Consider the following 15,726-nt stretch of genomic DNA (forward strand, 5'->3'; position numbering starts at 1 on the left):
CCTGTCCGGACGGGAGACTGGTAGCCGTGGATATTGAGAACAAGAAATGTATCATACTGAATGAGCGACTACAGAGACTTGGAACACCGTACAAGTTCAAGGGTAGCCCAATTAGCGTAGTATGTATGCCTCATGATACACTGTGTGTAACGGGTGTTGGTAATAAAGTAGTATGTCTCCTGTCTGTGAGTACAGACAATACCATCAGACTGACCAGGGAGATCAATACAACATCCAAGTTCGACTCTATATGCTGCATGTCTCCGTCTAACATGGTCGTGAGTACGTACGATGATCCCCGTCCACTTAGAATGATATCAGTGGACGGGGTTGAGACAGACTTTGATCACATCCTGACGTTTCCTATGAAGACGTTCAAACAGATGAGAGTAAATGCACGTATGTCCAGTCTAAGAACACGTTAGTACTTACTGACAGACTCGCTCACACTGTGTACATGAACGACACCGTGAAGGGCACATCTAGAGCAGTCACTAATGAGAACATACAGGAACCTCGTGCTGCCTGTGTAGGGCCTGGTGACACGGTGCTGGTGTGCAGTATGAGGAAACACTCCATCGTGCACCTGACCATTGACGGTAAAATACTGGGAACATACCCAGTGGATATGTGGTACCCGTACAGCATATGTGTGTCTAAGGATGGCACAAGGCTGGCAGTGTCAAGCTGCCTTGAAGGCAACAACAAACTTCATTTGTATAAGATATCAATGGCAATAAGTTAGCTGACTAGAAAGATGTAAATGTTATCCATGTCATCAGGCTTTCTACACAATTATTAAATATTGACTTTCGTGTATTGGTTTTGTTAAATCAACTCGGAATACTATTCCGATTAATTAAAATTGAGTAGTGTTGTTACAAGGTTTTATCGTTGAAGAATTTTAAAAGATTGCGAACTACCTACGTATCTTGCATTTGTTATAATGTAAAATGTGTGTTTATACTTAACTTCAAGAAATGTTATATAGAATATTTGAATGTATTTATATATTTTGTGTACGGTATACTATTTAAATTTGCATTGCATGCAACTTGCCCGCTGTGTAAGGTAGTTAGGCGCGTTAAATATTTATACATGTATGTCAATTTTTGAAAACATCTCTTTAAATGAACAAACGATGACAATGTTTTGTCAATGCCATGGAAGAAATTATTCGTTCATTTAAAATAATGCTTGTTTTTGTTCAGCCTAAATTAGCCACAAGTAGTATAATCATCACCAGAAGTCGAATAGAACTAGAATTCCCAGCATGTCACCTCTGCCTTTTAGAAGCCTTGTATCGTCCTACCCCATCCTAATTAAAAGGGGATGGTATATAAAGCCGTTAATTTCAGTTATTGTTTGTTTTCAAAAAGATAAGCAAAACAATAATATCAAATTAATTCTGGCATAGTTTCTTAGTCTTAGATTTGTTATAATGCTATTTTAAAATAAACCAATACTTGCACTATTTTACAATTTCATGTATTCAGAATTGCTGGGGCCGAGAAAACACACGCTTTAAAGTAAAACCTTATGATACAAAACACTCTGATCAGACATCCCCATAGCAACGTGCGGAGAATTATAAAACAGAGAAATCGTGTAAGGTAGTAAACCCATCATATTCCATGTTTAGAACATTTGTTGAGAAATCATTTAATTGTATAATGTTCCTGAATCAATAATACATTTAAAAAAAGTTTGACTGCTGTGGGGTTCCGACCCGTGACTATTTGTGTTAACATCGAACGCTCTACCATAAAGGCCTGCCCTTCATATCGTGTTTAAGAACCCCTATCTTGTTTTTATTCTGCCTAATTCTGATAGCTATATGCAAATTTGTAAGATTTTTTCATAGGTTTTCAACAATTTGAGTTGCATGTAGTTCATTTAAATTTTTAAATTACTTGTTACGGCGCTGATAAAACATATTCTTCTTGTATATATTAGGGAAAGTATTCCGATTGCAAACAGAAAAGATACGAGTGTTTACGACTTTTGCAATAACCCGGACATTAACGAACTTATGATAGGTCGAATACCTGAAATCGGGAAAATCACATGTACACATTTACCTTGTATGTCTATTAAGTTATTGATTACTTCGTTTTCATACGACATTAATGATTTCACCTTTCACAACTTTGTCAATGTATCGCATGAAATCCTATTTCCGTTGCCATGATGCGTATATATATATTAATAACCATAACGAAACACTTTACTTACATGGTTTTGTCATTCGTCCTGTCTATTTTGGAAATGTTACATTGTTCATTTTTTTCCGGACAAATTCGTGAATAAACGTTATGATAAAAACTGAAGTTCATGTTATTGTTATAGCACATGAGCAAAGATTTTTTAACCAGTTTATTCACTGCAATATGTTAATAACTAGAATGTTTGTCTCATATTAGTTGAAGTGCCATAAGATTTCTTATGGTGTACGGTATTGAAAAATACTGTTTCTGAGAACTAACCTGGTTTACTGGTAAAAGTTAACTAGTGACAGTAATATATGAAGGACCGAAATGTGGCTCAATCGATCATGATAGTGTTTAGCTTTCAGTTTCATTTGTGTTGTTTTTAAGCGAACGCACATGTTAATTATAACATCGAATGGATCATCTCAATACAGCATCATTAATTGGTGTTTTAGTTCAAGGCTTAAACAGAAAACCTTTTAACAATAGGTGTTATTTTAGAATTTGTGAAATTTGATAATAAACATTCATGTATATCATGTTCAAATGACCAAATGTAACTGATTTATAATTTGAAGTGAGATGCTTTATTTTCTGTTTGATTTATTTTTCCTTTCAGATGATGTACATTTGTGTGTTTCTAGGTTTTAATAAATAATTGTAAAACATTAATGCAGCATACTGCTAAATTATTGTTAACATTATTATATTATGTTGGTTATCTGGTTTATCGAGTGGAAAAAATGTAATATATATAAAATAAAGCTTATTAATTATTTATCATATGTATTAACATAGTTCTAAAAGTAATAAAAATATAGTCAATGCCATTACTCATTAATGTAGCAATGTTCTTTAAATGATTGTCCTTATTAATAAAGTCGGAATTACTGGCGGTGTTCACACCGCGATAAAGTGGCAACAACTTTTTGGGGCCAGTAGTATATCCAGTGAAACCCCTGTTAAGTCATGTTTATTATAAAGTATTTTCCTAAAAAGCTTTTTAGATAATACAATAATTGCTACATGGCATGCCAAACAGCGCAATGAAGTGTTTATGCATAAATTATTTCCAATAACACCTGCACCACAGGCGGTCCCTTACCAACTTCAATATAAGAACACCCATGACCTCGATCCATTAACTACAACTTTTATCTTGTCTATTTTTTCTCTCTTTGATTTCAAGCCTTTATAAACACGCAAAACTGCTATCTAAAAGTGACATTAAGTAACATTATTCCAAAATACAATTTTAAAGATTCATCTTCATAATTTTGAATAAAACAATACCTGCATCGAAACCGCATTCTAAACTATACAAAAAATACGTGTTATCCGTCCGTCATGGAACGTTACATGGAGTACAAATTAAATAGATGCTCTTATTCTGTCCTTCAAAATACAGACCAAAGCATAGTTTTCAGTACATAAATTCTGGACACACATATTCTGCAAGTGTCTCACTTCCCTCGACAAATTGTGGTAATCAGCGATTTTTAACAAGTTATTGAAGGTCAGTTACTGTTTTTCAGTTTGGTTGAAGATGGTCATATATGTTGCATTGAAGACACTTATCCAACCTATTAGGGTATTGAGGAAGTTTTCTTTGGTTGTTATGCCGTCGATCCTCAATCAATCAGACTATGGCCTGGCATTGACATATTTAATTGGACGAATTGTCAGCGTCTAATCAGCGACTGGTCGGTAAAAAGCTGCAACAACAGAGCATCATCTTGTTTCTGTCACACAATAGCTATTAAAACAGAACCCACACTTTAACATTTACCATTGATTTTGACATAAACAAAGGAGTAGAAGCAGGCTCGAATATATGAATTGCACAAGCAGAAGAATGATGGCAGCATTGAATAGTTGAAAACAGAATGACCCTTCTTTTTTCATAAAATGATTATTATAGTAGCAAACCTACTCTTGACCATCCGGGAAATTTCCACTATTGCCATTTCCTTCTCATCCAAACATCATCTGCGTTTAGTTGGTCACTACAGCAGTCAGGTGGGGTTTCCTTCGGGTACTTCCGCTTCGCCCCACAACACAGTTAAACACCAAAATTGAAGATCTTTTAGTAACAACTAATTGGCTAGAAATTGAAGCTATAATTAACCATTCGTCCCAACTTTCGTGAGTCTAGTAAGTTCAGTAGGTAGGAGTGCTGAACTTTGGGTCCACCCATAATGCAGCCTTTATGATCTCGTAAACTTTGAAATGCACACGCACACCAACTATCAACAGTCATGCCGCGTATTGCGTTAAACGTCGTGCCTCGTCCTTCGGAGATTTAAACATCAAAATAATGAAATGAAGAAACTTTGGAACGAGGAAAATTCAGCTAGTTCTTCATTTAAGGCAAGTGATCAATACTTAAATTTAAATGACAAGTCGGATAGGGTATTTTATTTAACAGTAAATTATTTGTTCAAAGCATCGAACGAATCCAAAACTTATTTAGGATTGTGCGTTTGTCATGTAAAGTTCCATAGGAATAAAATAACTAGGTGTGACAGAACAAAGTCCTATAAAATACATTCTATATTCTGTATTTGGACAGAATTACGTTTTTTTGTCTTTTGTGTCCAACTGGTTATCATTCGCTATGTGCTCAAGTGAGATTAACAGCTGTAGGGGGGGGGGAAGTTGAGAAATTGTGAACGACACATAAACAAACAATAATTTGCATTATTTTCCGGAATTTTATAAATCAAATTGTTATGCAGCACATAAGGAAATAAAAAAGTAAGTCTAAAACAGAATGAAAACTAATTTAAAAATCTCAATAAATAACTACATAGATGCATATAATTAAAGCAATACTATCACAGGAAAGTGCACACACAATATAAACAATGATTGCTAAACTATTTATTTATAACAAAAAAATATTGTTAACAAGACTATTGCCAAGCAATAAAAGTTCCTTACCTCTCCATATTGTCATCTGTCAATGTTTCAAGTTTCATGAAAAAAAAGAAGAATTTTTAAAGATATCGCAGGATCCACCATTTTCAGTGATATTTCTAGTCTATTTGTTGCCATAGCACCCAGAATTCTTAACGTAGGATCAAAATGCAATGACATGAATAATCTCCATATTGCCATCTTGAAAAAAAAGAACTTTTAAAGTTATCGCAGGATCCACCAATTTCAGCAATATTTCTAGTCTATTTGCTGCCATAGCAACCAGAATGCTTGACTTAGGAACAAAATAAAATGACATGCATAATCTTCATATTGCCATCTGTCCATGTTTAAAGTTTCATGAAAAAATATGAAGAAACCGGAGGGGACTTATGGTTTGCGCTTAGTGTGTCTGTCAGTCTGTTAGTCTGTCACACTTGTCTGAAATCTGCGATAACTTTAAGACAGACACACAAAGCGCAAGTCATAAGTCCCCTCCGTTTCACCAGTAGGGGACTTACAAACATTTCGGGCAAATTTTTCATAATTTTTTATAAGTGTGATTTTTTGGGTCATTTATCAACCGATTTTTTTTCTATGATCATGAATGGGTTGAAATCGATAATAAAGAAAAACAAACACATGTTATTGTGAAAAAATGATTTTCCACCATTTTAAAGGGGGCTAAATTTAGATTTTCACGGGAATAATAACATCATGACGTTGAAAAAGGATGTAATTTCACAGTCACATAGTAAAATGTTTAGATAGCTTTCACAGTTACTTTTCACTGTTTGGAAAAGTGATTGATAATTTTTAAATCAAAGATATTCTCTACAAACCACAGGCAAGTATTAAATAAACACTCGTTAGGTACGATGGGTCAATTAAATTAATAATAAAATAATTTACAAGTAGATCTTTTGATTGATTATTACAGTTCAAGACTAAGTATGACCTGACTTCCCTAAAATAACACATACCCTTATTAAGTACAAAGAGAGGAAAATAAACTTCTTTTTAACAGCTGGGTGAAATAGTGTGTTGCTGAAAAGACAAATCAAGCAAGTTGACACACACACCAGTAGATTCTATGTCTTTTTTGTTAACTTGGCAATTTTTTTAAAGCAAGACTATACGATTTTTATGTGTTAAATTGTAATATATTGATAAAAATACGTTACAATAACACAAAATAGGCAAGAAAAAATGATACATTTAAGACGAATTTCATAAAATGCATCAAATACAAATTATCCCCCGAGCCGATTGTGACGAAGATATTTCGTATATATTTTCCTACAATAACCGAAGCATTCGTCTTTTGAGCTAGTGTTCGTGTGTCGTATGAATAGATATCCTTGCAGGAATTTTAAATGAACAGTTAAACTAAATTTAGGTTCACATCGTACATGCATGATATACATGCTGGATATTTGACTGTACAAACATTTTCGATTTCAGAATTAAATATCTGGCTTATTTCGCATTTTTTGACACATGTTCTTCTTAACTTTTATTTTAATTTATATTGAAATATATCTATAATAAGTGTTTTACACATTTTATATAAATTCATAAACATTTGACAAAATCGTATAGTCTCGCTTAAAAATCCAGACTCAAAAACACATTCGCATAGGACATTCGCAAATTAACACTTTCTCATGGATGCCCTTGGAATCCTCAGTTTTTATTGTTGATTTTCATTGTGTATTGTGAATTAGAGATACCAGTAAATGTGCACAATCTGTTTCAACTTACTATTCAAGGGAAGTAATTGACATAAAACTCTTATTAAAGATTTCTTACTCACTTCAGATCTAGCACAAACAAGAGATGTGTTTGTCAAAAACACAATGCCCCCTATTGCTCCGCTTTGAAGCCATAAATTTGACATTTGATCTTGAACGATGACCTTGACCTTTTACTACTCAAAATGTGCAGCTCCATGAGATACAAATTCATGCCAAATATGAAGTTGCTATCTTCAATATTCAAATATGGGCTCTACGTTGTAGTGACAGTCATTGTGTAAATATGTTTTTTGTCACTGTGACCTTGACCTTTGACCTATTGACCTGAAAATCAATAAGGGTCATCTGCGAGTCCATATCAATCTACCTATCAAGTTTCATGATCCTATGCATTAGCTTCTTCAGTTATCATCTGGAAACCATGTTACTATTTCGGGTCACCTTGACCTTTGACCTAGTGACCTCAAAATCAATAGGGGTCATCTGCGAGTCATGATCAATGTACCTATCAAGTTTTATGATCCTAGGCATAAGCGTTCTTGAGTTATCATCTGGAAACCATTTTACTATTTCGGGTCACCATGACCTTTGACCTAGTGACCTGAAAATCTGTAGGGGTCATCTGCCAGTCATGATCAATGTACCTATGAAGTTTCATGATCGTAGCCATAAGCGTTCTTGAGTTATCATCCGGAAACCATTTTACTATTTCGGGTCAATGTGACCGTGACCTTTGATATAGTGACCTGAAAATCAATAGGGATCAACTGCGAGTCATGATCAATCTACCTATCAAGTTTCATGATCCTAGGCATAAGCGTTATTGAGTCATCATCCGGAAACCATTTTACTATTTCGGGTCACCGTGACCTTGACCTTTGACCTAATGACCTGAAAATCTTTAGGGGTCATCTGCGAGTCATTATCAATCTACCTGTCAAGTTTCATGATTCTAGGCATAAGCGTTCTTGAGTTATTATCCGGAAACCATTTTACTATTTCAGGTCACTGTGACCTTGACCTTTGACCTAGTGACCTGAAAATCAATAGGGGTCATCTGCCAGTCATTATCAATCAACCTGTGAAGTTTCATGATTCTAGGCATAAGCGTTCTTGAGTTATCATCCGGAAACCATTTTACTATTTCGGGTCGCCGTGACCTTGACCTTTGACCTAGTGTCCTGAAAATCAATAGGGGTCATCTGCCAGTCGTTATCAATCTACCTATGAAGTTTCATGATCGTAGCCATTAGCATTCTTGAGTTACCATCCGGAAACCATTTTACTATTTCGGGTCACGGTTACCTTGACCTTTGACCTAGTGACCTGAAAATCAATAGGGGTCATCTGCGAGTCCTGATCAATCTACCTATCAAGTTTCATGATCCTAGGCATAAGCGTTCTTGAGTTATCATCAGGAAACCATTTTACTATTTCGGGTCACTGTGACCTTGACCTTTGACCTTGTGACCTCAAAATCAATAGAAGTCATCTGCAAGTCATGATCAATGTTCCTATGAGGTTTCATGATCCTAGGCCTAAGCGTTCTTGAGTTATCATCCGGAAACCACCTGGTGGACGGACCAACAGACCGACAGACCGACCGACATGAGCAAAGCAGTATACCCCCTCTACTTCGAAGGGGGGCATAAAAAGTTATGACCAAACTTTAACGAAGGTCAAAGTTTTTGGTTAAAGTTTTGGGACACACACATACAAAGACACAATGATTGACACAATGACAGACAGACAGGCCAAAAACAACATACCCCCGATCTTTCGATCCGGGGGCATACAAATCACAAGAATAAAACATATCTTCATGTGTATACAATTTGGTAAATTTGTTAATTCAATGCACTACAATATTATGGCAAGAAGATAATTAACATAAACATAGTAAGACATTATCAACATCTGCATGCATTTGTTTATTTAAAGACACCATTAGTGCCCAATACATGTATATGCAATGTTAATAGAGTACGTAGTATTTCTATACACAAATACCGAACACAAAATATATTACAACACAAATACTCTTATGTTAAACAAATTTTACAACTAAATCAAAATTTTCTTTTCAAGACAATGTCTTTCAAAGACATTTATGTAATAATTCTCAATATGTCTCCCTTTCACAACCGATTTAATTCCACAACCCACCTCATAATCACTCCCCTAACAAGAAGTGACCATGCATAATCACTCCCCTAACAAGAAGTGACCATGCAAAGAAGTCACATCTTTAACATTTTTCCAATAAATAAAGTTTATTTTACTTAACTGAGTGAGCAAGGTCTTCATAAAATTACAGCACAATACCTATATCCAAACGTCTAAAGTTATCGAGCTGAAACAGTTTTTCTATTTTTAGCATCAGTTCCTTTGACCAAATTGGCACAAAAGCAGTCCCACCAAAGGTCTGCATGAAAGCTACTTGCGAATAAAATTTCAGCACACTACCTCAATCCCATTTTGTTATTGAGCCAAATTCATTTTCTTATTTTTTAATTACTGAGACAAACATCTGACAAACCCCACATGCCATGCCAACATATGTATGCACGTAAACTACCTACATGCATAATTTCAGAAAAATACTTACAACCCAACTTAATTAACCTTAATCCGAACTTAATTTTTGAGTGGAATCTTTTCCATCTTCAGCAATTGTGACCTTGACATCACTGGCCCTTTAATTACAATCCCTTGCTATATCCTCAGTAAACTACCTGCACATTTCCTCACATTATCTCCATCCTAACTGAAGTTATTCAATGAAAACTTTGTATATAAATTAAGCATCAGTGCCCTTGACCTTCTCTTAACCTTGCCCAAAATGCAACCACATGTTAGGTCTGCAAATCCGTCAAGAGATAGGAGTTGGCGCTTGCAAACCTGCATTTACAAGGTACATTTATTGGAATAATTGCACTCAATTATAGGTTAAAATTATGGGCCTTGGTTAGAGGCCCAGTATGATGACCTCTTATTTCCATGCTGCAGGTTTCTGAGACTTATCTCCCTTGGTGGCTGACCCAGGCTGTGGCTTTTCTCCCTTGACAATGGCCCCCGCCAGCTTCCTCTCCACCTTCTTGGCAGGGGCCAACTGAGCGACCTTGGGGTCACCGCTGGGGGTTAGCTGCTGGGACTTGTCAGGCTTTTTGGATTCCTGCTTTCCTCCCTCAGCCCCCTGCAGGACATCAATTAAGAAACATCTTATTAGCAAAAATCATATTCCAAGCTCCAGTGCACAAATATACAACAAGAGAAACATGGTCCATACGGCGCTCACCTGAGACCCAAAGAAACTAAACTACATGTACATATAATGAGAAGGTGGAGTTCAAAGTAATATAAGTACTGTATGAAAAATAGATATCTAATTTCTAGGCACATTTTTTTTTTATCTTGGCTGAGATATTTTTCAAACAAATAATCATGTTATTACCAAGGTTCATGAAGATTGGACAAAATAAGAACTTCTAGAGTATTCAACTTATTTTTTTACATTTGACCTTGTTACCTATTTTTTTTAGCATACATGTCACAATTTTAAACTTAGCCGAGATTTTATTATGACAAATGTTCTGAACAACTTTTATAAAGATATGCCACAACATGTGGCTAATATAGTGTCAACTAAATTTCACTACAGCAATACAAGGAAAACTGCCATGCCCCCTGGGGGCCATGTTTGTGTTTTTCAAAAGAGCAGACCAATTTTTAAATTCTTCCAAGATTTAAAAACTGTTCCAGCCAAGTTTCTTAAAGATTTATGAAGATTGAACTAAAAATGTGAATTGTAGAGAGTTAAGAAGATTTTACGATAGCCATATAAGGAAAACTGCCCAGACCCCTGGGGGCCATGTTTGTGGACGAACAATAACCAAAAATAAAATTGGCAAAGCTATGATTAGAAATAATTTTTTGATCGAGTTTCATGAAGAATGGGCAATTTATGTGATTTCTATAGAGTTCAAAAGGCAGTACTATAGCCATATTAGGAAAAATGACCCAATCCCAGGCCGCCATGTTTTTCAAAGGACCGGCACCCTTTTCCAACTCGTTCAAGATATCATTACAATATATATTCTGACCACGATTCATGAAGATTGAACTATAAATGTGACATATCAGGAAAACTAACCAGCCCCTGAGGACCATTTTTCAACAAACCGGGACCATTAAAAACTTAGATATAATTAGAACTAATAGTCAGACAAAGTTTAATGAAGATTTGACTATAAATGTTACATCTAGAGTGTTAACAAGACTTTGTTATAATTTTACCTAGTGACCTAATTTTTGATCTCACATGACCCAGTTTCAAACTAGTCCACGACATCATTGCGACAAATATTCTGACCAAGTTTCATCAAGATTGGAAATAAATGTGGTCTCTAGAGTATTAACAATGTTACAGCTTATGAGGCATGGCAGAAAAAAGAAGGCTATCCCAAAAGATCATTATAAGCAAGTTGTGCTCAGGTGAGCTAAAAACAACGAAACTTTGCAAAAATCCAAAGAATCTATTCAATTTGTTTCCAATGGCATTGAAACATTATCATCATTAACTGTGAAATATACATAAATTTCTTTTATTAGCACTGATGCCATTAAAGCAGATATTGCGTTGTTAAGGGTGTCCAGGCATACAGTGACAGTTTTCATCTTTTCTGCATTGGAAAAGGAAAGAATGGAACAGCATTGGAGAAGGAATTAATGGAAAGGAACATGAAAAGGATAGACTGGAATTGGAAAAATCAAAAATTGAATGGAATTTTGAAAGGTTGATATTAATGCTAACAGACTAACATGTATAATCTCTAAAAACTAAATTGTCACATTCCTTTCATTGGCGAAAGAACTACAGTCAAGTAAAAAGGAGTTCTTTTATTTAATTAAATTGTTTTTCTACTATAATTTATTTGGACAATTATGACATTTATCATTTGAATTAGAGACAAGTAGTTGTTTTAACAAGAGCTGTCAGAGGACAGCGCGCTCGACTATTTGAGTGCTTGACATAACGTGAGCCATCATGGGAAAATTTTTCATATTAAATAATTCATAAAAGATCTTTAAAAAAAAAAGGAAAAAAAAAAATATTTTTTTTTTTTTTGGGGGGGGGGGGTTGAGAGGGGGTATAATGTGGGTGTGGTCATTTATTAGATGATCTTTCAAAAATAATAAAAGGAAAAAAAATGGAGGGGGGAAGGGGGGTGAGAGGGGGGTATAATGTGGGGTGTGGTAATTTATAAGATGATGTTTAAAAAAAAAATAATATTTTTTGGGGGGGGGGGAGGGTAGGGGGTGGGGGGCGAGAGGGGAGTATAATGTGGGTGGGGTAATTTATTAGATGTTTAAAAAAAATTGGGGGGGGGAGGTTGGGGAAGGAAGGGATTCTGGGTAGGGGCGTGGGGTATTGTTTGGGTGGAATCCATTGTGGTATTCAGGTAAGAGTTATTTGTTATAGTAATAATAAAATGTGATCATTAATAAAGAAGTTATGGCAATTTAAGTAAAATAATTATGTAAAAATGCTTGATACAGTGGTCTGCTCTTGTTTATAGGTTGGGGGTCATGTTGGTTAACAAGTATGCAACATATAAAAGCAATATGTCAAAAGATATATGAAATATTTGGGGTAGTATGCAAACTTTAACATAGATTATAAAAGGGGAAATAATTATGACAAAATGCTTGATAGAGTGTTCTGCTCTTGTTTATAGGTTGGGGTGATGTTGGTAAATAAGTATGCAAAAAATGAAAGCAATATGTCAAGGGACAATGAAAATAAATGAGGTAGTACAAATACTTTAACATTGGCTGCATATTCTAAGTGGAAAAGGGGCCATAATAATGAAAAAATGCTTGATAGAGTTGTCTGCTCTTGTTTATAGGTTGGGGTCATGTTGGTAAACAAGTATGCAAAATATGAAAGCAATATGTCAAGGGACAAAGAAAATATTTGGGGTAGTACGAAAACTTTTAACATTTGCACGCTTACGCAGACGCTCACGCCGATGCCGGGGTGAGTAGGATATCTCCACTATATATATATTTCATATATAATAGTTGAGCTAAAAAAAACTGAACAAAACAGTTGCTTTTTAGTAATGTGAAACAAGTATTTTCTTAAATTATTACACTGTGTCATTTTTACTCACCTTGCTAGGGTTAAAGTGCACATTTCTGCGCACCCCAATGGCCCTATGATGGTTTCCATGGTTACCATGCTGTCTCCCAGGTTTCCTAGCACCAGACTGGTTACCAAGCTGGGCCTGAGACAACAGTTTTATCAGCTCAGCCACCTGGGGGTTGCTGGGCAATGAAGTGTCAGGTAGTTGACCTTGACCTTTGACCTGGTTGAGTAACTTAGTAACCTCTTCAATCTGGTCTGGGCTCAGTATTTTGCTGGTTTGGGCATCTGAAAAAAAACAAAAACATTTTAATCTCAACCACATAATTGGCACTAAAGAGACAAGAGTGTCTTAGGTTGGCTTAGTTTAAGGCATCATAATCACATTGTAAAATTATTTTTGAAGTTCAGGCCACAATATATATGATGTTTGTTGAATCAACCACATCTAATAATTGTATATTAAAATCAACATATTTTTTATTAGGCCTGCAGAGTCATTTTTACATAAACACACACATGAGATTTTTCACAAAATATGTACATGTATTTTTATTCTGCACTGAAAACAAGCCTCTGATTTCATTGATAATTAACACTAGGGCTGTAACGATTACACTAGGTGACGAATACGATAGGTATCACGAATACAGGGTGGCGAATACGAATATTTATTCGTGAATATGAATTGCAATGAACAAAAGTAATACTGACAACTTGACATGACATTATATAGTATGAAACTATGAGTATTTGTTAATTTGATTAATTGAGTATAATTGCATACTGAAAATATGAAATATAATATTTTGAAATAACAATACACTGACTAGAACTGCTTAAACTTTGAACACAGTTTTGAAAACATGATTAGTACTAATAAAATCCTTGAGTAGAACAATTTAGCAACTTGACATGACATTATATAGTATGAAACTATAAGTATTTGTCAATTTGAAATTCCATCTGCTAATCCTTTGTGTGTATGTTTGAGCATCAAATCACTCGTATTTACCTAAATAAACATTAAACAACCATCGAAAGATTTTTCAATTCAATGTCGTAAATATTCAACCGGTGCCCGCCATTTTTGTTGATAATCTCACTGTGTAACATAGTGGGTGGGTAAACATATGAAAGACGCCAGAATAAGGAGAAGAACATTTTAATATAGGGGTTTATTGTATGAACCTTCATTTGTAAGGTAAGATAAGATGATAAAACTTTAAAACTCAAAACCATGTTGTTTGTATTCGTCAAATATTCGGTTCGGGAGGTGGCAAATAACGAAAACGATTCGTCAACAGCCGTATTCGAGTAATTCGAATGTATCTTTACAGACCTAATTAATACAAATATTAGTTTTATTTCCCTCTAACTATTAAGTGACAAAATCTGTTGAACAACTGATAAATTTATTGTCGCCTAAGTGCTGACAACAACTATTAAGAAAGAGTAACTGCAATTACATGGCCTTGGCATTATGCAACTTTAAACAAAGGGCAATAGCTCCTAAAATTAATAAATCCCAAAACCATGACACTAAATGCTGTAACTCTTTGAGATAATTATTCGGTTAAAATTTTATGTAAATTGCACACAAAATGAAGGAGTTGTGCACAGATGCTGTTACGACTTTTGCACAGATTATATATATTTTTAATAAAGGGCAATAACTCCATCACAAAACTTTGAAAATATACCCTGAAGCATTTGAAGATAATAATTGCAGATAATCATAATTGAAAAATTTGAAAAAAAAGATTGATTGCCAAATGTAAGACAAGTTGCGCTCAGAGGCACTCATACCCTCATTACCCATATTGATGGCTGACCCCATCTCCACCGAAACTGACTGACCTTTGACCGCTGACCCCTGTTTGACCTCCTGCTTGGTTCGTAACTCCTGGATACGGTCCAGTTCCCTCTGAAGCTGGGCTGCCTGGGCGGTGTCATTCAAATCTAAGTCCTCTGTAATCATAGATCACTAGAACATCAAGGTCATCCTTTAAAGATGCTACATCACAGATGATTTGAGGTGAATATAAATGAGGCAAGAGAAAAATGTTTGCAATCACAGGAAGTCAATACTTATCAAATGCAGTCACTAAAGAGACGTTTTATAGTATAATGATAACACAAATTATATATATTGGAACATAAAATTGCATTTCTTTTTAACTATCAACAAATTCTAAAAATTGTTATAATTAACATGCATTTTTCAAATAACCAATCTTGTGTGTGTGTTTCCATACTTTGAGCATGACCATTTACTGTCAACACTTTGTCTAAGGCTATAATTTACTGTTAAGATTAATTTATGCCTTGTTTCTGCTCGGATCAAGGTTGCTCAATCACATGACCGCCCTACCCTAGTAATTATGTCTATTGGTAGGGTCAGAGGCAGCAGCTACATATAACATTTCAAATCCAGGGCTCCAAATAATCCAACATGGTGCTGGAAATGTTTATGTCTTCACCCAATAATACAGGTAGAAAACATCAGACAAGTAATAAATTAAGATTTTTTTTAAGTATCAAATAAAAGAACGTGTATATTCTTTTGGTTTTAAAGTGAAATAATTTTATCATTAAAATGAGAAAATTACACATTATCACAAGCATTGTCTCACTTTACTGAGAAAATTACTTCATTGTTATAACCCCACAGCAAATAAATACCATTTAT

At 34.9% G+C, this 15,726-nt stretch overlaps 2 protein-coding genes across 3 annotated transcripts in view; one reads left to right on the forward strand and one right to left on the reverse strand.

The window, feature by feature from the left end:
- LOC127833222 (uncharacterized) overlaps positions 1–2,882 on the forward strand; it is a 491,760-nt gene extending 488,878 nt beyond the window's left edge. Inside the window, exon 13 of the mRNA XM_052358379.1 lies at positions 439–2,882. Coding sequence (XP_052214339.1) covers positions 439–745 — 307 coding nt within the window. The 3' untranslated portion in view covers positions 746–2,882. The remainder of the gene's footprint in view (positions 1–438) is intronic.
- LOC127833219 (uncharacterized) overlaps positions 1–15,726 on the reverse strand; it is a 1,273,891-nt gene that overhangs the window by 1,215,901 nt on the left and 42,264 nt on the right. The window contains exons 24-26 of one of the 2 annotated variants that reach the window (XM_052358377.1): positions 14,895–15,005; positions 13,063–13,322; positions 9,876–10,082 (exon numbers count right to left, since the gene is read on the reverse strand). In XM_052358377.1, coding sequence (XP_052214337.1) covers positions 9,879–10,082; positions 13,063–13,322; positions 14,895–15,005 — 575 coding nt within the window. In that variant the 3' untranslated portion in view covers positions 9,876–9,878. The remainder of the gene's footprint in view (positions 1–9,875; positions 10,083–13,062; positions 13,323–14,894; positions 15,006–15,726) is intronic. The other variant, XM_052358376.1, reaches the window with a different exon arrangement.

This window comes from Dreissena polymorpha, chromosome 6 (assembly GCF_020536995.1).
Source record: "Dreissena polymorpha isolate Duluth1 chromosome 6, UMN_Dpol_1.0, whole genome shotgun sequence".
NCBI lineage: Eukaryota > Metazoa > Mollusca > Bivalvia > Myida > Dreissenidae > Dreissena > Dreissena polymorpha.